This window comes from Canis lupus, chromosome 5, assembly GCF_003254725.2.
Source record: "Canis lupus dingo isolate Sandy chromosome 5, ASM325472v2, whole genome shotgun sequence".
Lineage (NCBI taxonomy): Eukaryota > Metazoa > Chordata > Mammalia > Carnivora > Canidae > Canis > Canis lupus.
The window spans coordinates 58,413,310-58,433,025 of record NC_064247.1 but is presented as its reverse complement, the minus strand read 5'-3'; the positions used below and the strand labels follow the sequence as shown (position 1 = coordinate 58,433,025).

The 19,716-nt window shown below is 59.8% G+C and overlaps 2 protein-coding genes and 1 long non-coding RNA gene across 5 annotated transcripts in view; 1 reads left to right on the top strand and 2 right to left on the bottom strand.

The window, feature by feature from the left end:
* Positions 1–43: 43 nt before the first annotated feature.
* Positions 44–2,967, bottom strand: LOC118354818 (uncharacterized). Of its 2 annotated transcripts, XR_007410872.1 has the most exons (3): positions 2,711–2,967; positions 1,944–2,129; positions 44–1,771 (listed from the first exon to the last, which is right to left on the bottom strand). It is a non-coding gene; the product is annotated as an uncharacterized LOC118354818 (long non-coding RNA). The 2 variants fall into 2 exon arrangements; XR_004816067.2 differs by lacking the exon at positions 2,711–2,967 and having other exon boundaries at positions 1,944–2,696.
* Positions 2,968–3,041: 74 nt separating this feature from the next.
* Positions 3,042–14,019, top strand: LRRC47 (leucine rich repeat containing 47). The gene is made up of 7 exons (XM_049110527.1): positions 3,042–3,703; positions 8,703–9,161; positions 10,170–10,286; positions 10,885–11,000; positions 11,548–11,650; positions 11,983–12,072; positions 12,207–14,019. The coding sequence occupies exons 1-7, from the start codon at positions 3,068–3,070 to the stop codon at positions 12,453–12,455; spliced, it is 1,770 nt and encodes a 589-aa protein (XP_048966484.1). The 5' UTR covers positions 3,042–3,067; the 3' UTR covers positions 12,456–14,019.
* Positions 14,020–15,859: 1,840 nt separating this feature from the next.
* SMIM1 (small integral membrane protein 1 (Vel blood group)) overlaps positions 15,860–19,716 on the bottom strand; it is a 177,610-nt gene continuing 173,753 nt past the window's right edge. Inside the window, exons 2-5 of one of the 2 annotated variants that reach the window (XM_049110523.1) lie at positions 18,852–18,871; positions 18,518–18,651; positions 16,860–17,148; positions 15,860–16,635 (exon numbers count right to left, since the gene is read on the bottom strand). In XM_049110523.1, coding sequence (XP_048966480.1) covers positions 16,509–16,635; positions 16,860–16,969 — 237 coding nt within the window. In that variant the 5' untranslated portion in view covers positions 16,970–17,148; positions 18,518–18,651; positions 18,852–18,871 and the 3' untranslated portion in view covers positions 15,860–16,508. Of the gene's footprint in view, positions 16,636–16,859; positions 17,149–18,517; positions 18,658–18,851; positions 18,872–19,716 lie in introns of those variants that run through there. The other variant, XM_025427378.3, reaches the window with a different exon arrangement.

The following is a 19,716-nucleotide window of genomic DNA, read 5'->3' as shown; positions in this document are numbered from 1 at the left end:
CCATTTTTAAAAGAAACTATTTTCTTTTTTGTATATATGCTGCTGAAGTTAGGACTACTTTCTCTTTTTTATTTTTTTTAAGAGAGAGAGCAGGGGAGGGGCAAAGGGAGAGGGAGGGGGGATCTCACGTAGACTCCACGCCGCATGCAGAGGACTTGGAGTTCAAACCTACCACCAAGATCATGACCAAGAGTCAGACACTCAGCTGACAGACTACATCACCCAGGCGCCCCTGGATGATTTTCTATTTTTTAAAGCACCATCTTAGACACAGTATCTCAGGGAGTCACCTCTGGGTCATGGTGCCTTTTGTGATAATTATATTAGGTCCAAAAATGCTCCTTCTCATTCCACGCTAGTGGGGAGCTGATAACTCAGAGGAGACATGAGTACCCTGGGCTTGTGTGTGGAACACCATTCTCTAATGACAGTGAGAAGTGGTCTTGCCCCACAGGAAGTACCTCCAGAGTGTCCCAGGAGCCCTCAGAGATGCCACTGCTGAGTTATTACCTCACTTTCAAAATCATCCTGTCCATCAAAAGTCTGGCTGAGAGTAAGGATTATTCTTGCAACGGAAGCTGTGCTTTGCTTAGCGCTTTCTTCTCTTGAGGATTAGGCATGTACACAAGCACACTTTCTGAACTAGTGCAGCTCACTTTGTTAGATTAGCAATGCTAATTCAGTGCATAGTTTGAATTTTCAGGATTTTAAAAATAACTAAACAGCAGTAAAACCACTGAAATGATCCAGGCTCCTTCTGTAGCTCTCACTGATTTGGCATTGTCTTTCCTCATGGTCTCAAGATGGCTGCTGCAGCACCAAGCATTACATCCTACACTCCAGTGTGCTACGCCAAAACAAAGGTAGATGGGAGATAAAGGGCTTTCTCCTCACATGCCTCTCTTAACTCGGGTAAAACTTCCCAGAAGCCCCCAGCAGACATCCACTTCTATCTTATGGACCAGGTTGAAGTCACAGCCTATCCTTAGAAACACTGTTGGCAAAAAGGGTTTCCAGGGCCAGCTGTGACCCTTCCCTTGGGGCAGGTCAGACACCCAAACAAAGCCTTCTGGGAGCAGCCCCTGCAGAGCTCAGCCAGGATGGGAAGTGCTGAGGATGCCAGAAAGTGGAGATGCTCCAGTTGATGAGGCAGCTTGAGAGGATTCAAGTCTGACGTCCTTCCAGCCCTAAGCCTGTGACTCTAAAGAATTTTCCCTCAAAGCCGATGGAAGCTTCTAGAACAGATTCACACTTAGTTGCCTCCTCCTTGTTCTGGCCATGTGAGTGGGAGGCAGGACACACCCCACTGAGTGCAAGCTGGGTGGCAGTCTTCCTTGACCCAGGTACATGAGGGGATGTGACCCACCTAGGCCACAAGATGGACATCAAGGTTGTCTGCAGTGTTGGCTACTATAAAACTACTAATACGCTCACAGCCCATCAAGAGGGAAGAGATGTTGGACTCGTCCCCAAAAATCTATTTGAGAAAAGCAGCAAGAGGACACAGATCCCACACATGTGTATAGGACCCTCCGAGAAATCTCTGCAGATGCTGAAGGCTGTTCGGCATTCAGTGGCTCCAGCAGGTCACCGAGGGCAGCTGCAGCCAGCTCAGAAAGGACAGCAGGAGGAAGGCCCCTGCAGTGCCCTGGGGGCATAGGCGTCACCAGCCCCTTGCAGAGGGAGTGATCACCATGGCAACCTAGAGGACAATCCACTGGGGTGGTGCTGGTGTGGGGGGGTGGGCTGTCCCCGAGGCCCAAGGACCCTGCTGGAAAGACGGGGCAGATTCACAATCTACTCCTAACAGCCGACAGCCACGATCCACGGCTGCCTCCCCGACCGGGGTGAACCCACAGGCACGAGTGGAAGGAAAGCAGCCAGCCACTGAGGAGCCTCCTCTACCGTGAGCAGAACCCACCAGAACCAATCTGTGAACTTACTTATGACGCGTGCACACTTTTCTGGGTGTATATCACACTTCAAAGTGCCAAAATTTCGGGCAGCCCCGGTGGCGCAGTGGTTTAGCGCCGACTGCTGCCCAGGGTGTGATCCTGGAGACCCGGGATCGAGTCCATCAGGCTCCCTGTGTGGAGGCTGCTTCTCCCTCTGCCTCTCTCTCTCTGTGTCTATCATGAATAAATAAATAAAGTCTTTAAAAAAAAATAAAAAGAAAACAGGGGCAGAGAGGGGTGGCGGCCCTGGCCCCGGAGAACGGGCCCATCCCAAGCGCCCTCGCCCCCTGGGACCTGGGGGCACCACAGAGATCTGCACAGCAGTCACCCTGGTGCCCGTGCAAACCAGGACATGCAATCCCAGACCTCAGGGGGTGAGGGGGTGAGGGGTGGGTGGCCTGGCTGGGGAGGGGTGCGAGCGGGGGGCAGGGGGAGAGGATGGGAGCCGCCAGTGCTTGGGGTGGACACTGGGGCAGGCGGTGGGCGTCGTCACCGGCCAGGGTGGAGGGGGTGGTGACCACCGCTGCTCCAGGTCAGTCGGATGCGGTGGGGTCGGGTGGTGGCCGCGCCTGCGCAGGGCGGGCCGCAGGGTGGCGGGGCTGTGGCTTTGGAGTCTAGGTGCGGTTTGCCGGGGGGAGGTCTGGGGCACGGGACCAAGGACCCCCGGCGGGAAGAGCAGCTGCCCGGGCTGTGAGGGGCGGGAAGGGGCGCCCGACCGTGAACCTGCCCGCAGGGAGGTTTCAGGACTTCCGCACACTTCAGAGGCCGGAGAGGCTGGAGGCCCTGCCGTGCTCGGGCTAAAGGCGGTTTCCCCTCCGGGAAGGCCTGGACGTAGACCGTGGGGGTCGTCTGCGGGGTGTCAGCGCTGCTGCGTCCGCAGTCCCGCTCCGCCGGAGGGGGCACCACCACTCGGCGTCCACGGGGGAGGAGGGGTGGAGGCGGGGGCCATCGCCCGTCGGACCGCGCCCCCGAGGCCCGCAGCCGCCCTTCCTCCTCCCTACGAAGCGCCTCCCCGCCCTCGGCCGGGTCCCCGCGAGGTCGCCGCTTCCGGCCCACGCCGGAAGTGACGCGCCGTGCCCCGGAAGCGGTCCCGCGGCGGCGGCGGCGGCGCGATGGCGGCGGCGGCGGCGGCGGCGGCGGCGGCCCCCGCGCCCGAGGCCTGGCCGGAGCTGGAGCTGGCGGAGCGCGAGCGGCGGCGGGAGCTGTTGCTGACGGGGCCGGGGCTGGAGCAGCGGGTGCGCGAGGCGGGCGGGCGGCTGCCGCCGCGGCTCTTCACGCTGCCGCTGCTGCACTACCTGGAGGTGAGCGGCTGCGGGAGCCTGCGGGAGCCGGGCCCGGGGCTGGCGCAGGGCCTCCCGCAGCTGCACAGCCTCGTGCTGCGGCGCAACGCGCTGGGGCCCGGCCTGAGCCCCGAGCTCGGCCCGCTGCCCGCGCTGCGCGTGCTCGACCTGTCGGGCAACGCGCTGGAGGCGCTGCCGCCGGGCCAGGGCCTGGGCCCCGCCGAGCCGCCGGGGCTCCCGCAGCTGCAGAGCCTCAACCTCAGCGGCAACCGGCTGCGCGAGCTGCCGGCCGACCTGCCGCGCTGCGCCCCGCGCCTGCAGACGCTCAACCTCACGGGCAACCGCCTCGACTCCTTCCCCGCCGCGCTCTTCCGGCCCGGGGCGCTGCCGCTGCTTAGCGAACTGGCGGCCGCCGACAACTGCCTGCGGGAGCTCAGCCCCGACGTCGCGCACCTGACCTCGCTCAAGGTCGGCGGCGGGGGCGGGGCGGGCCTCCGGGGGGGGGCGGGGGCGGGGCGGCCCCGGGGCGGAGAGGCCCGCGGCGGGCGGGGAAGCTGTCCGCCCCCGTCACCCCGACGACTGCCTCACCGAGGCTGGAAGGGGTTGCCCGGAGCCCACGACAAATACTTCGTGTCTTCCTCTAGACTGCACTGTGTGGGAGCCGCTTGCTTACTCTCCCCGGGTCCCCAGCGGGATGCTCTGCGGGGGCAGGTGCCCACTGAGTCCGAGTAGGAGTGGGGAGGATGGGAATCGCGCGGCCAGACCCACACCCCGTCGGGGGCGCCGCCTGTCCACCACCGTCTCCCCTGCGTCCTCCCATCTCATCCTTAAAAAGGCAGACTCGTATTTCTTCTTCCTCCTACTTTTCAACCTTTTTATGCAGACTCTTTAAGCAATAAAATGTGTGGACGGTTGCGGAACTGTTGTATTTCCAGCAGAAATTACGCTTAGGATATAATCAACTGATCTTACAAATACGTGTCTGTACAGACCTAAGTGTGCAAGCAGCTGCGTGCGTGGATGTGCATGCGTGTGTGTGTCCGTAGTTAGGAGGAGTGGACGAGGCCGCTCAGCAGACTGACGCCTGCTTGGTGGCAGGACGGGGCTGTCGGGGTGACTGCCAGGGCACTGGGGTCACCGGGGCCTGAGGCCTGCCTTTGTGGCTGAGGTGCGACACCTTGTACAGGCAGCACTGTTGACCCCATCTTCAGGTGTGTCGGACCTCTTGGCTTTCCGGAGGACCGATGTACCAGATACAGGGCTCAGTACAGGTCTTGAGAGCGCAGACTCGGTTCTTCTCTTCAGATCTAGAATGTCTTACCCGAGTTTAAGTTTGTTTTACATGTTCTGCACCACGTGCGCAGCACGCAGCACGTGTAAAGGCATGGGTGACGTGGCCTTCTTTGTGTCCCGACACCATCGTTCAGGAAACGTCTCCTCTGCGACCTCCCTCACCTTCTCCGTCCTGGCTGCCAGCTCCAGGCTTCCATCAGATCTCTTCCACGTGAAGAGGCCTGTCTGTGTTGCGCAGAGTGTGGTGCCAGACCTACTTGGAATCCCTTTTGGATTTAGGTGTCCTCAGGGGGCCTTTCTAAAATGATGCCCCTGTGAGGAGCAGTAGGTACTAGAACCGTGCAAGCAGCGTTGCTACACACGTGCTGGGGCCTTGTGTCCTGCCTGGTGCTGTGGGGAGGCAGCTGGTGTGGGGAAAATGAGCTCCAAGGTAGAAGCACGGGTTTCCTCTGTTCCGTGGCAGGACTGCCGGTGTCCTTGGCCATGGGAGACTTGTGGGGACGGCCACAGTGCCATGAACAGGGAGCTGGTGGCACTGAGAGGGCCAACTGTGACTAGAGGACCATGTCCGAAACCCTGTGGCTGAAAACAGCAACAGTTGTGTGTGGCTGATGGTTCTCCACCCCGGGCTGGCCCAGCTGAGCCCTCACTGTGCTTGCCCGGTCATGAGTGAGCATTCAGCTGGCGGTGAGCTTGGGTTGGGTTCAGCTGGAACGTTGTGATGGCTGCTCTATCCACGACGTGCTGGCACCTCTCTCTGCCCAGCAGGCTAATCCACTTCTTTACGTGGCAGCTCAGGGCTCCTGAGAGCTCGACTGCCGGAGGACTCCTCAAGGGGAAGGCTTGGAACTAGCACCCCACTAATTAAATGAGTGAAGCCGGTCCACATTCTTGGGGAGGCTTCATGCAGGATGTAAATACCCAGAGGTGTGGTTCCCCAGGAGCGGGAGCCACCTGAGTAGCAGCACACAGGCCTCTGCTTGTCCCCCCCTCACTTCCACAGCAAGGAGACAGGTGCCCCAGTGTGCCCTCCCCCAAGAATCTGCTCCAGGCCGTGGCCCCAGACCCTGCCACTGTGAAGGCCTGACCCTCTCCCCTCTCTGGCCACAGGTGACACAGGACTAGGAGACGGCTGTGTACTCTCCAAGCTGAACCTCACCAACTGGTTAACTGCCTGCCCTGAGCCCGGTTACGGAGTTTTCCTGGTGTCTGGCCCTTCAGCTTAGCTCCCCACAAGAGACCTCGGAGCATTTAGAAGGGTTTCTCCCGGGGGCCGTGTCCTTCCATTGGGTTTCTGTCACCTGTGGGGCTCAGCTGCCAAGGCCGTGGTACACCACGTCACTCCTGCCTGTCACAGGTGACTGACTGGGCTCTGTCCAGCCATCTGGGGCTGATAGATATCCCCAGGGTCTCCTCTCACCCCTGCTGGTCCCTGCACCCATTTGGGCTATCCGTGCCACTCATGGGTGAGAGTCCCCTGTGATCAGGCTTCACAGAGACTTTATACTTCAAATGCAACACCTCTGTCCAGCACCCAAAAACACTGAAGTTTAGAAGCCCTTCTTCCGTCTTTGTGTCTTCCTCAGTGGCTGCAGAGGCAGCAGGCCACTTGGTGCCTGGGTGGGGGTCTGGGTCCCCTCGGGCCCTGCACCCCCACTGGAATAAAGATAGTCCTAGCACAGCCTGGAGGTGGCGTGTTTGTCTCAGATTCACAAGGCCAGGGTTGTAAGACCCCTTCCGCGGCAGCGTGGCCCTGCAGCAGTGATGGTTGATGGTCCAGTCCAGGTCACAGATGTTCATGCGACCTGCAGGAAGGGAGTAAATGGGTGTCTACATGTGTCGGTTCTGGGTGACGGGTTCTGGGGCACCCTTCCATGTGCAGTTACCCTTCAGGGGTTAGCACACACAATCCAAACTCAGCCTCGTGGTCAGAGACCTGCCCTCCTGCATGAGTGCAGCTCCTCAGTGACGTTGCCTGTTATCTCAGGGCCTCTCCTGAGGCTCCTCTATTCCGTTAGCATTCCTCTTCTAGACAGAAACCCAACTGAGTCTGCTGTTCTGGGTGCACAGTGCCAACCAACCATAGGTTTGTACGGGAGCAGCGCGTACCCTGATCTGCAGGTGACCACATTTTTATAGGACCCCCAACTTCTAGAACTCCAATCTGCTACCGCCTCCTTACTGCTCTGAAATGTCCATAATTTGCTCATTGTTGCCCCTAAAAGAAGCCTCTGCTCCCAGGATGCTCGCGCTGTCGGCCACTGTGGTGGGGGTGGGCAGCCGGTCAGGCACAGCCCCCAGCCGCCTCCTTCCAGCCTCCTCCTCCCTGGTTCTTCCTCTGCTCCCTGCACATTGCATCCACCTGGCCTGCCTGTTTCGTGCAGCAGTGAGGGCTACCCCAGTGTGGAGTTCTCAAGCCTCCAAGGTCCTTTGGTCAATGTGGCAGACCAAAGCTGGTGTGTGCAGGTGTGGCTCCATACAGGCTACCCCAAACCTGACCTCAAAACACCAGCTGCTGGCTGTCATTCACAAGCCTCCAGATGGTGGGGACCTGGAAGGGCCATGATAACACTCCACCTACCCCACCCTCCCAATCCCGCTTGAGTGGAAAGGCCCGGTGAGGCACGAGATGGCCATAGCCCCTTAGGCCGCTCAGTCCCCCGAGGTAACTGAGACAGAAGGCCAGGTCTGGCTTACTTGCTTCTCTTCTTTGTCCCGGGTCCCAAGTGCAAGATGGAAGCCTGTTCTAGTTGCTCCCTCCCTCCCGAGGCTCTGGCGTAGCCTTTGGAGGCTCCTCAGTGACACCTCTTCTGCGTTCTGGTTGCCCAGCTTCTCAGCAGCCTGGCTCCTTGAGCCACAGGATAGCTTCACTCATGACTGGGGTCTGACTTGTCCTCTCTAGCAGCCAAAGCACACAGCGTCTTCTGGATCATCAGAGCCCCTCCCCTCTTCCCAGAAGTTTGTGATAAAATCCATCACCCGTTTTGTTGGGGCCGTTACATCCCAGTCAGGACCAGGCCTGGTCACCAGCCTAGCCCACCAAATGTGAGCGCTTGACCTGTGTGTGTGTTGGGGGGGAGGGGGTGCCAACTGGCGTTGCTTTGACCAGGTATCATTCACACAGGCCCCCTCTGCTCCAGAGCTGTCCCCAAGCCACTGCCCCTTGCTCCCATTTTCCAAACACCACTCCCCTGTGCTCATTCCAGCTAACCAGATAACAGGCTTTCTTCTAGGCTGCCATACTGAAGCTCTAAGACCTGTCTGGTCTTAGCTGTGCCCAGCAAAGCCAGTCCAGAGTTTCCCATTGGCCCAGCAGGAGAACAAGAAAGAGGCCCAGTGCTGTCTGGGCCAAGACTGCTACTAGCACGGTTGTGCTGGGAAGACAGGAGGCAGAGCCTGACCTTTTGGGGGGGGGGGGGGGTGGCTGTCCTCTTCAGCACAGCTCCAGAAGGGGAAGCAGAAGACCTGCCCCAGACCCACCTCCTGTCCTGCCCAGCCCTGGAAGAGGTGACCCCACAAAGTGGCTGTTTGGATGATTTCCATCAATCATCTCAGCAATACTAATGCCAGCCATGCCCTTTTTTCAAAGCCCCCATCCTGACGGCAGGTTGTTTTGCATGAGCCATAGGGTTTCATCTGCCTCTTTATGGTGCAGACAGCAGAGGCACTACGCCCTCTCCTGGGTCAGGAGGAGGATCAAGCATCCAGGCCAGCGTCACAGCCAGTTTGCCAGTTTGCGTGCAGATGGAGTTGAGTGCTGTGCATTCTGCTGCTGCGGCTTCATATTTCAATATGACTTGTTACCCACCCTGTGTTCTTCGTTTTTAGTTCATTTAGTTAAAAAAAAAAAATCTCAACATCATCTTGTGGGGAACTTGTTTCTCATCTCAAGTACTTATCTGTTCATAACTACACATTCCCCTTGTCCTGTGCTCCTTCCTCTGTCACCTTTGTCTGTTGGGATAGTTGTCACCACAAGGAGACTTGCAGGGAGCAGAAAGAGGAAGACTAGTGTTCCGTGGGGGATTGTTGGCAGCCATTGCCCTTGGGTGCAGGGTCGTGGTAGTGGGGGTCAGTCTGCTCGCAGAGCTGGGGACAGCTCGGGTGGGGTGGAGTGGGGTGGGGCTGCGCAACCCACAGCTGTGTGACCACAGGCCCTCTGTCTCCCTCCCAGACGCTGGACCTCTCCAACAACCAGCTCAGTGAGGTCCCGGCAGAGCTGGCTGACTGCCCCAAGCTCAAGGAGGTCAACTTCCGGGGAAACAAGCTGACAGACCGGCGGCTGGAGAAGATGGTGCACGGCTGCCAGACCAAGTCCATCCTGGAGTACCTGCGCAGCGGAGGCCGGGGTGGTGGACGGGGCAAGGGCAGGACAGACGGTCCTGAGAAGGAAGAGGCCCGCAGGAGACGGCGCGAGAGGCGGAGGAGGGAGAGTGGTGAGGGCGAGGAGGAGGAGGTGGGCAGCACCAGCAGGCTGCTGCTCCGCGTCCTGCATGTGTCTGAGAACCCCACCCCCCTGACTGTGCACGTCAACGCCGCAGTCAAGGATGTCCGGCCATTCATTGTGGGGGCTGTCGTGAGAGGCATGGACCTGCAGGCTGGGAATGCGCTCAGACGGTTCCTCACCTCCCAGGTGGGTGTTTGCGGCCCAGGGCGGGGGGGTGGGGTGAGCAGAGTGAGGGACCGCTGGTTCACTGTCCCACTGCCCACTGCCCCTCCACACCTGGGATGTGGGAGGCCAAGCAGGACCTGGCTCCAGTGCAGGTGGGGGTGGTGCCAGCGCACGTGTACCCAGTGCGGGTGAGACCTGGGCCTCAGTCCCGGGGCTGCCCATGGGGGTGGGCACCCCTGCAGTCCTGCCTTGTTTCTGAGGTCAGCTTTGTTCCACGAGAGACCAGTGTTTCCCAAGTTGCTGACGTCTTGGGGCATTTTCTGGTTTCCGTAATGAATTAGTTTCTGACAAGGCAGTATTAACATTGCCAGCTCCTGCCAGCTGCTGTCCTATGACTTCAGTTTCTTGTGGATCTTAGTTCAACGAATCCTGATTCATTTTTCTGTGCAGTCTGCCCGCCTTTTTTTTTTTTTTTTTAAGATTTTATTTACTCATTCATGAGAGACACAGAGAGAGAGGCAGAGACACAGGCAGAGGGAGAAGCAGGCTCCATGCAGGGAGCCCGACATGGGACTCGATCCAGGGTCTCCAGGGTCACACCCTGGGCTGAAGGCGGCGCTAAATTGCTGAGCCACAGGGACTGCCCAGTCTGTCCGCTTTTAAAGTAGAAGCCACATCGTTGATGTTTAAAAACCCACCAGTGTGCCCCTGTGGGGACAACGCTGCTTCAGGAAGCAAAGCGCACTCCCAGCCAGGAGTGCTGAATACACTCAAACGTCAGTGTTTTTGAAGAAAAACATGCAGGGGAGATTTTTCTTTTTAAGTCCTGCTTTTGTTTATTCGGTCATAAATTTTAGTTCAGGAAGGGTTCTTTGAAGTCTCAGATCTTCTGTTAGAGAAAGAAATTCTGTCCCTGAACAGATAAGAGAGTTTTCCAGTGGCAGTTCCACAAGATGCATTTTGGGCAGGGGAGGTCGAGGGGGCAGGGTGCGGTGCTTGGGCATGAGCTCCCCAGGTCTCACGTTGCAGACAAAGCTCCACGAGGACATCTGTGAGAAGAGAACAGCGGCCACCATCGCAACCCACGACCTCCGGGCCGTGCGTGGGCCCCTGGTCTACACCGCCCGCCCGCCGCAGGACCTCAAGGTGATGCTGCATGCCCCTCCCTCCCTTCGTACCTGTTCTTTTTGCATTCTTCAGCAATATGCACATGCTGGGGGTGGTGCGCACTCTCTGAGGCAGCATCTGATGCTGTCCCTGACAAGTACATCAGGTCAAAAGCCGGTTGTGTTCACGGTTCATTTGAAAGTAAATTCATCAGAGAAGGTGCTGATTTGGAAGTGGTTTTCTTCATTTGCTCCCGTTTCACCAAACACTGGTTTATGTCCCAATTGCAAAACCCCTCACTGGAGTTGACGAGCCTGGTTTGTCGAAGTCCCGCCACGGTCTGTTACTCCCTGTGGCCATCGTGTGGAATGCCTGGCTTGACCAGCACTAGCTGCTGGGCCATCCAGGGGCCACAGGCCTGGGAGCCACCGTTGCCCATGGCAGGTTGAAGGTTAGTCAGTTCCCAGAGGACTGGTGTGTGTGGCAGTCAGGACCCTGAGGGGCCTCTGGGGGCCTCCTGTGCTCACACCACTGTCACAGGGATTGGGGGGGGACGCCATGTTGGTGGCCAGATGAGCAGTGGACCAGCATGTCCTGGCTGCAGCCCTAACGGAAACTTGTTTCCATTACCCCCTAGATCGTCCCCTTGGGGCGCAAAGAAGTCAAGGCCAAGGACCTGGTGCGGCAGTTGCAGCTAGAGGCTGAGGAGCATAGGAAGCAGAAGAAAAGACAGAACGTCTCAGGCCTCCACAGGTTGGGGGCCTCCTCTCTGGCTGCTGCACTCACCCCACGGCGGAAGGCCTGCCTACCAGCCTCCGTTTACCCACAGGCTGCCATAACTTGAAAACATTTCCCTATGAGTGTTTGAAACATCTCCCAGACTGTATTCCCTGTGCTGTCAGGGAGTCTCAGGTGGAATAAAAGGAACTGAGCCACACGGGCTTTCTCTTGGTGGAGCCGGGGCTCAGAAACTGCTTTGGGGAGAACAGGCTTTCTAGGCACATAGGCCCTTCATCGGGAGGGACAGTTGTCCCTCTGCCCACACCATGTGCACGGGGGTGGGGGGGCAGTGTGGTCACTCTGATGACAGGAAAGCCGTCAGGGCCACAGCGTTTTGTCCCCATCACCAGTGGCTCAGGTGGGGTTCAGGTGCCCTGCCACGCTGCCAGGCCCACATAAGCACAGGCTTTAGCACATCTTGCCGAGCTCATGGACATGCCCTGATCTCCCACCCATTTGTACTGTTAACCCATAGGCCTATCTTCCCATAGTTAGGCCTCTCCTGTTTCTTCCCGCACAGGTATCTGCACTTACTGGATGGGAAGGAGAATTACCCCTGCCTCGTGGATGCTGATGGTGACGTGATTTCTTTCCCACCGATAACCAACAGCGAGAAGACAAAGGTAGGGCAGAGCCTATGCATGTCCCTGTGTCTGGGGCTGTTCCACCTGCTGAGTGAACACAGCATCTACTCCATTATGACATACATCTTGTCCGCATGCCTGAGGTGCAGTCCCCGAGCCCTTGTGGCTCACAGGCTCCCAGTCTCCGGAGTTCCCGTTCCTGTCATATGCGGTGCTGTACCATGTGTCACTGCATGTGCATTCCAGCCTCTGCCTCATTTGGGGAAGGGGACAGTCTTGGTTTGCAGGGCACCGTTTTATAGGTTTCTCCTCAGAACACTTGTTGATGTTTTCAATAATTTTATTCTTCTCTGAAACCCTCTTTCTTTAAGATTAAGAAAACAACTTCTGATCTGTTTTTGGAAGTAACAAGTGCTACAAGTCTACAGACCTGTAAAGAGATAATGGATGCCCTCGTGCTGGTGAGTCAGCCTCCACCTCTTGCCCAGTCAGTGCTCCGGCCATGCGGGACGGACACGCCCCGCCCCCCTGCTGCCCCTTGCAGGCTGCCTTTGTCTTCCCCAGTTGCCCCTAAAACCATATTGTTCATTTGCAGAAAATGGCAGAAATCAACAAGTACACTCTAGAAAATAAAGAGGACGGATCCCTTTCAGATCCTGAAGCTGATGCAGTTTCTGGACCACCTCTGGGTCCCAGCACAAGCCCAAGTGCCGAAAAGGACGGCAGTGCCCCGCTGGTGGTGGAGCAGGTCCGGGTGCTGGATGAGGACGGGCACCTGAGAGTGGTGTACCCCTCCAAGACGGACTTGGGCTGTGCTGCTCCCCACGTGACCGTGATCCGCTGAGCCCCGGGCGGCATGTCCGCCACTGCCACGCGTGTCCTCAGCCGTGCCTCTTGTTGGTGACATCAAGTTACTTGTTACATTTTCACCCCGGTGGTTCTCAAGGTGCACGCGTTGGCTCTTTGATCGTCCAGACAGTTCTCTCCCGTTGCAGTGACACCACATTATCCTGGGCTTGAATCATTTTCCCTTTCCAGCACCAAATTGATTACTAACGCTTTACGAAATTATTCAAATATCGGAATTAACTGTTGAAAACGTTCTGAGATGATGTGGATATAGCAAATACCTCTATTCAGGGGAAAAAACACTAATTGGTTTGGATAGTCAGCTGTACCCTGGGAAGCTAAAGAACACACATTTCGCTGAGCTGTACCATTACTTTTCTACAATACGGCATCTTTTAAAACCACACCACACCATTGGTACAGCCTACTGATGTGGAGTGACGTCATGTTCCTTCCTTGCCGCAAATCGTCATCTTTTTATGAAAAGAATATTTTTTAGGTGACTTTAAAATTGGTGAAAGCATTTTTTTTTCCCTTAATATTACGGTTGGATATGTTAGGGGTAGAGCCACAGCATCCCCTCCTTGGGCCTCAGGGGAAGAGCGGGGCTGTGCTCGTGTACACTGGCACCGTGGGGAGGAGCAGACAGCAGAACACGCAGCTCAGGCCAAGCCCATGGTTCCCTGTTGCAGAACGGGCTTCCACACACAAGCCAGACTGTTCTGTCAGCATCTGGCTAAAGGACAGATGGGCAGGGGCTGTGGGAGGCCAAGTTTGGAGCTGGTGACCACAAAGCGGGTGCCAGGTGAACGGTTCTTGAGCATTTTGTGTTTTAGGTTACTTCCGGTTTTGAATGTCTCGGACAAGCTGTGTATCCGTCTGTGCGAGTCTGCACGTGCTTGCGTACAGGCACCGGCCAGCCAGCCACTCAGGTGGTTTTTACGGACTCACAGACTTTTTATTTAACGTCTCCGTCTGTGTCACTTTCTGTGACCTGCGAAAGTCAGGCTGTGTGTTCTGTGGATTTGGGGAGCATTTGCAAGCGGCCACTGAACCCACGCTTTTAGCCATTGAAACCAGACATATGGAGGCTCACTGACAAAGGCACATGGTTCTCCCAGAGCTCAGCCCACCCGCTCTGTAGGACACTGCACGGCTGCCTTGAGACCCCAATCTCGCTCTCTGGACATCCCCAGGCCTTCCCCTCCGTCCCTGAAGGCGGTGGCTGGGCTGAAGTACGTGAACCAGATGGTGGCTTTTCCTCGTTCTGTTAACCACAACCCTACTGAACATCTGGCTGGTGCCTCTGGCTTGTCCTCTCATGAGCCCCGGGCACTCGGTGCTGGCTGCTGTGGGTGCTGTGGCTGGAGCTACGTCCTGTTACCTGTCACCCTGTAGCCTGACGGCTCAACCCTGTGTTGAACCCTGTGTGAAGTGCACAGATGTGTTGAACTTACCTTGGGAAACCAGACATCCTTGGTCTCTGCTGCCAGCCATCCCTTTGACAAACCCTGACATTCTTGCCGGCCTGACCTTCTAATAAAAGTCATTTCATAACATTTCCACTCCTCCCTGGTGAATCCCCTCCTGCCATTATTTCAGGGTAGTCTATGGGAAAGCAAAGGACCCGAACGAACCCTCTTCCCAACCCAGATCTTGCCGGCAAAAAGCAAGAGGCACTGAACTATCACACAGGCTGGGCCCAGAGAGGCTGCTGGACCCTCCAGGCCTGGTGCGAGAGGTGGATCCCCTCCCAGAGACACCTGCCCCTAGCAGGTCTCATTCCTGAGTCTTCTGTGGGAAGGGAGGCTGCCCCACATCTCAGCAGGGGCCGTCCCACTTCCAGGCTGGCCAGGGCCTGGGGGCCACATCTGGTGGAGGCAGCTCACAAGGAGGTGGTGTGTACCCCCAGGGCCTCTGCCCACAGCCTCCCCACACAGGCTGAGCTGCTGGCAGAGCCCACGGATGGGGACAAGGCACATCCACGACGACTGGGCTGGTGCAGCCAACTCCATCCGGACGCTGGCTGGGCATCGGCGCGCCAGAGCCTGAAGGCCAGACCCAGATCCCCTTGTCTGCTGTTCCCATGGGACATGCTGTTCCCATGCTGTTCCTCCCTGCCCCAACCCAGGCAGGATGGGTGGGTGAGGGCCTGCAGGGATTATTGAGCAGTGCTGTACTGAGCCAAAGGGTCTCTGAGGACACCACATGCCCTCCTCAGGCTGGCTGCCCACCCCCCACCCCCCCCAGCTCCCCAGAGTGCTCCTGCATGGGCCACACGTGCTGGCTGCACCAGCCCCCCTCTCCCTCTGCCTCTTCACCTTGCCTCCGGCCATTCCCATCTGACCTTCCATCAGTGGACTTACTCCATCCTGCCCAGGGGCTGCTCAGGGACTGTGACTCTGAAGCCCGTGAGGCATTCTGGAAGTCAGGGAGGCCAGAATAGCCTGAGAGAGAAGTGGTGTGCAGGCAGCAGCCAGGGGCCCTCTTTTCTGCGCAGCGCCCTGGCCCGGCTCTTGGCAGAGGCCGCACCCAGTCTTGATGAGGCCCAGGCCCTGCACCTCAGTAGACGCCAACGTCCTAGAGTCCGTGGAGGCCCCCCACCCAGCACCCGCCCTGTGTTGGCTCCAGCAGGGCACCAAGCTAAGGCCGGCCAAAGGTGGGTCGGCCGGCACCCCTCCCTCCTGGAGGATGGCCACTCGGGGTTAGGAGGTCTTTTTGGAGACAGGCACTGAGACCCAGAGACTAGGGCTAGCCGGGCCAAACCCTCTGCCAATGCCCCTTAACTGGCTTCCCCCGTCCCCACCCCATAGCAGACCCTAACCCAGGACAGGCCCACCAGGTGCCACTCCTGCCCTGTGGACAGAGCGAGGAATCACCTGGGTGGTGCAGCCCTCTCTACCGAGCAGGCCAGCCTTTTGGGGTCTCTCCCCTCCCCTGCCAGCTTGGCCTCTGACACGCAGGTCTGCCACGTGACCTCCGATCCCAGGCCCCATGAGGACAGTGATTGTCCCTCAGCTCCTGCCCTCAGTCCTAGGGGAGAAAGCCCTCTGCTAAGTGTTTCTGGCAAGGGTCTACGGGGCCTGAGATGTGAGCTTGTGATGGGTAGGTGGGGGTGCGCATGCGGCCCAGGAGGGCCTGAAGCCCTGAGCCCGGAGGCCCTGTCCAGGTCAGGGGAGACACGAACAGGTCCCACCACCTGCCAGTCCTCAGGCCTGCCCCCAGGGGCTCCCTTCCCACAAGAGGGCCCAGCCAGGCAGAAACACATTCCAAGGCGCAGAGCCAAGTGGGAGGGAGGACAGGCCCTTCCCAGCAGCCTCCCATGCCCGCCAACTGCCCCACCTTGGGCCTTGCACGGGGCAGGCACCTGGGGGCCCCGTGGAAGAGGCCTCACCCATCTTTCAATCAACAGACTTTTAATGGCTGCCTTGGCACACAGACTCCCTCAGGGCATAGTGGGGGACCAGCTGCCTCGAGGGGGCACCTCAGGAACAACCGTGCCCCCCTTCACTGCAAGGAAGATGTAGTGGTGAGTCCCAGACAGGGCCAAGGTCCCACTCCCCACCCTGCCCAGGATGGGTGGACAGAGGGACACACGCAACCTCTCCCCAGAGTCATCCTTGCAGGAGCCAGAGAACCCAGAAAGGGTAGGGACCCAGCCAGGGCCACGCAGGGAGGACCCCCCACCTGGAGCTGCCAGGCCTAGCCTTCTCAGCAGGGTCTCTAGGGGCCCTGGGTCCAGCCTGGAGTGTCCTGCAGCCCTGGCTCAGGCTGGCCCAAGTCTCCCGGCCATGTGTCCCCCCAGCTGGCTGCCTGTGCCAGGCATGTGCCCATGTGTCCCTGCGGTGGCCAGAGAGTGCTGTCTGCCCCTGGGGTCTGTATGTGTGTCGGGGTTGAGTCTGTGTGTACAGAGAAGAGTCTTGTGTACACGAGGATCCATGTATATGAGGTTCTGTGTATACAGAGGAGGTTCTGGTGTACGGAGTATCCGTCCAAGCCCACATCCCCAAACACAGGCAGGCAGCCCCGGGCGTGCGTGCCGGCGGCCTTATTTGCACTTGTGCACGTAGTAGCCGGTGATATAGCCCAGGATGAAGACGACCCAGAAGAGGGCCAGTCCGCCCAGCACCTTCATGCTGATACCCAGCTTGCCTGAGCACAGCTTCCGGGAGATCCTAGAGAGAGAATCGCCGGCACATGAGCCCCCGGGTGGACCGGGGGCTAGGCTGGAGGGGAGTGGGGCCCAGGGCAGGTGGACCCCGAAGGAGGGAAGACGCACACAGAGGTGCCAGGCCCGGGTTTGCTGGGGGGGGGCTGGGGGGGGGGACCCCCCAGTACGGAAGCCGCGAGGAGGGACAAGGCGGTGGAGGGCTCCTCCCACGGATCTGGGGGCTCTCACCTCTCCCAGCTCGAGGCCTCCCCTGTGCTGCCCACAGCCGCCACATGGACTGCATCCCGGCTGCCGCCATCCCACCGGCTGTACTGGATGCCGCTGTCCTGGGGCTGCATGCTGCAGGAGCTACAGCGAGAGGCAGAAGGTGTGCTGCGGCACCCACGGGCAGGGACACTGAGGCAGGCGACCTGGCCCCGGTGGGGGCGGCTGGGGCTCCGTGTGGGGTTGCCTGGGGGTGGCAGCAGGGGCGGGACGGGTGCCACAGTGGGCTGGCTCCTCTCCTTGCATCTTCTACCTGGCTTACAAGGGACCAGGATGCCACATGGTCACGCCACTTGCCCCAGGTCACACTGGGAGAGGCAGAGCAGGAATTCCAACCCAGGGAGGCTGCGAGCCCGCCAGCCCTGCCCTCAGGAATGTGAGAGACTGCTTCCAGCTGGCCAGGACACAGACACCAGGGCACTGTGAGTCCCTGACCTGATAACTGACTTCCTTCCCTCCCATTCCTGACAGATAAGGCCCAGAGCTTCTCCAAAGGCTGGGACGGCAAGGGATGGGGCAGTGGCTGGTATGGCCTGTCTGGCTGGTCAGGGAGGCCTGGGGGAGGCAGCCCCTCCCCCCCAGGCCTGCGGGAGAAGCTGCAGCCTGCGGGCACCTGGGTCTGCTGGGAGTCCAGGGGTCTCTCACCTAGGGACCCCCTCCCACAGAATCGTGGAGAGGTTTAAAGGCGCGGTGGGCCACTAAACAGCAAGAGACCAACCCAGAAACTCATGAGACCTGGCAGTTCTTAAACTCCTGCCGTGCCTCCATGTCCGTCTCTTTCCCAGTGTCAGGCCAAGGGAGGCAGGAAGGGAGCTTGGCTCAGAGCCACAAGGCCTGCCTGGCAGGTGGGAGCACCTGCTTTACAGCAGCCACTCAGGTCAGTGGCTGTGCACAGGCCCAAGGGAGGCCGAGCGTCCGCTGGGTGTGGGCTGTGCTTTCCCAGGTATCTGGGAGAGGGGCTCTGGGCCAGCTCTGTTAGGTGTCTACCTAACATGCCCCCTCTGCTGCCTGTGGGCACAATCCCCATCCTGTTCCAGGCTGCAATGTCCCACCCCGAGTAAGACAAGCGTCACACCCTGGCCCCTGCCTTCCCATGTCAGCCCGGTGAGGGCAAAGTGCTGGGGTGTAGCAGGAGCTGGGGCTTTCTTCTTTTCACCAAAGAAATAGTAGCCACCTCTTTCTTCCTGCCCTGGTGCGATGGCGGGAACTGCAGCAGCCACCTTGCAACCCGGATATCCATGCAACACCTGCCCTCATGGTGTTGAGTCTCTAAATCCACACCAATTACCCAGCCCTGGGCTTCTTGGTGAGAAGAGTCAGCCCCCCACCTGTTCAAGCTTGGGTTCCTGTCCCGCACGGCAGAAAGCATTCCCAACTGATGGAGACTAGCTTGCGGCTCTCAGGCCATCCCGGTTGGACAGAGCCACTGGAAACTGGTGAGGGCCCAGCACTGAGCTCCTGAGGGCCTCACTCTCCAGGCCCCCACCGGAGGCTCACAGCCTGTAGCAGGAGCCGGGGCTGCGCTGCCCGCAGACACTCGCCAAGGTGGGGACCCTCGGGGGTGCCACTGGTACCTTAGACTCCCCCGCCCCCAGAGCACCGTCGGGGAGCCCACAACTTACAAAGGGAGAGTCCTGGCGTGGACGCCCAGACTCCAGCACCCAGGAAGGTGGTCGGGTGGTCAGAGCCTGGCCACTGTGGTTTGCCTCCTCCCAGGCCCCAGGTCAAGGTCCGAGGAGTGGCCGATGCCTCCAACCTGAAAAAAATGGCAAAGAAAAGGTGGGGACGGGCGCCCCGGGAGGAGCTGGGGTGTCTCCCCTCACCCCTCCGGCGGCCAGCAGGAGGCGAGCGGACAGCTCCCGCACGTGGCCGGGTCACCCCCCGCCCCCGCCGGCCCCGCGGCTCCGCTCTCCCGGGCGGCGGCTCGCAGGGCAGGGAGGCCGCGGCCAGGCCCACCTCCTCCGTCCGCCCGCCCGCCCGGGGAGGCTGCCCCCGGCGCAAGTCCACCGGCCTCTGCCTCCCGCCCTCCGCGCAGCGCAGACGTGTCCCCGGCCGGGGGCGGGGCCTCGGGGGGCGGGGCCTCGGGGGCGGGGCCTCGGAGGGGCGGGGCCTCGGGGCGGGGCGGCCTGGGGGCGGGGCCTCGGGGCGGGGCGGGGAGGCACCGGGCTCTCGGAGGCGCTGACCCCAGGCCCAGGTGTTCCGGAGGGCGCCGCCGGAGGGCGTGCGTGCTGCAGGGGACAGGGCTGTAGGGGCTGCAGGGGGAGAGGGGCCCCCAGGGGAGGGAGACCTCAGAGGAGTGGGTCTGCAGGGGAGGGGGACACCGGGGCGAGGGATCGTAGAGGAAAGAGGACCGCGGGGGCAGCAGGACCCTCGGGGGTCCCAGGGGTGAGAGGGCCAGGTCCACTCCTAGAGGGCGCAGGTGCCGGGCCCTGGAGCCTCGGGGCGCGCCTGGGTCTGTACAGAGAGGCGGAGGCGAGGTGGCCCAAGGGGGCGCCCCTCGGGAGCCTGAGCGGAGTTCCTGGCTCAGCTCCTCCAGCGCCCTCCGTGGGGGGTGGAGGTGCCGAGCGCGGCGCAGGAGAGTCCAGCTGCGCGCACAGGTGGAGGGAGGGTGGAGGGCGAAGTCAGGACGCCGTTGCCGGGTGCCTGCATTCAGCCTGCGAGCTGCGGGACCGGGGTAGGCTGCGCAGATGAGGGGTCCTGCCCCCTGGAGCTTTCACTCTGTAGCCATGGAGGGAACAGTAGAAAACCGCCTCCACCTTCTTCCAAAGGGGTCGCAGCAAGAAAGCAGCGCCCCAGCCAGGGGAGCCCCCACCTCCCAGGT

Coding starts and splice junctions, on each gene's coding strand:
- LRRC47 (XM_049110527.1), top strand. CDS start 3,068: ATGGCGGCGGCGGCGGCGGCGGCGGCGGCGGCCCCCGCGCCCGAGGCC. Junction 9,162..10,169: donor GACGGTTCCTCACCTCCCAG/GTGGGTGTTTGC, acceptor CTCACGTTGCAG/ACAAAGCTCCACGAGGACAT. Junction 11,001..11,547: donor AACGTCTCAGGCCTCCACAG/GTTGGGGGCCTC, acceptor CTTCCCGCACAG/GTATCTGCACTTACTGGATG.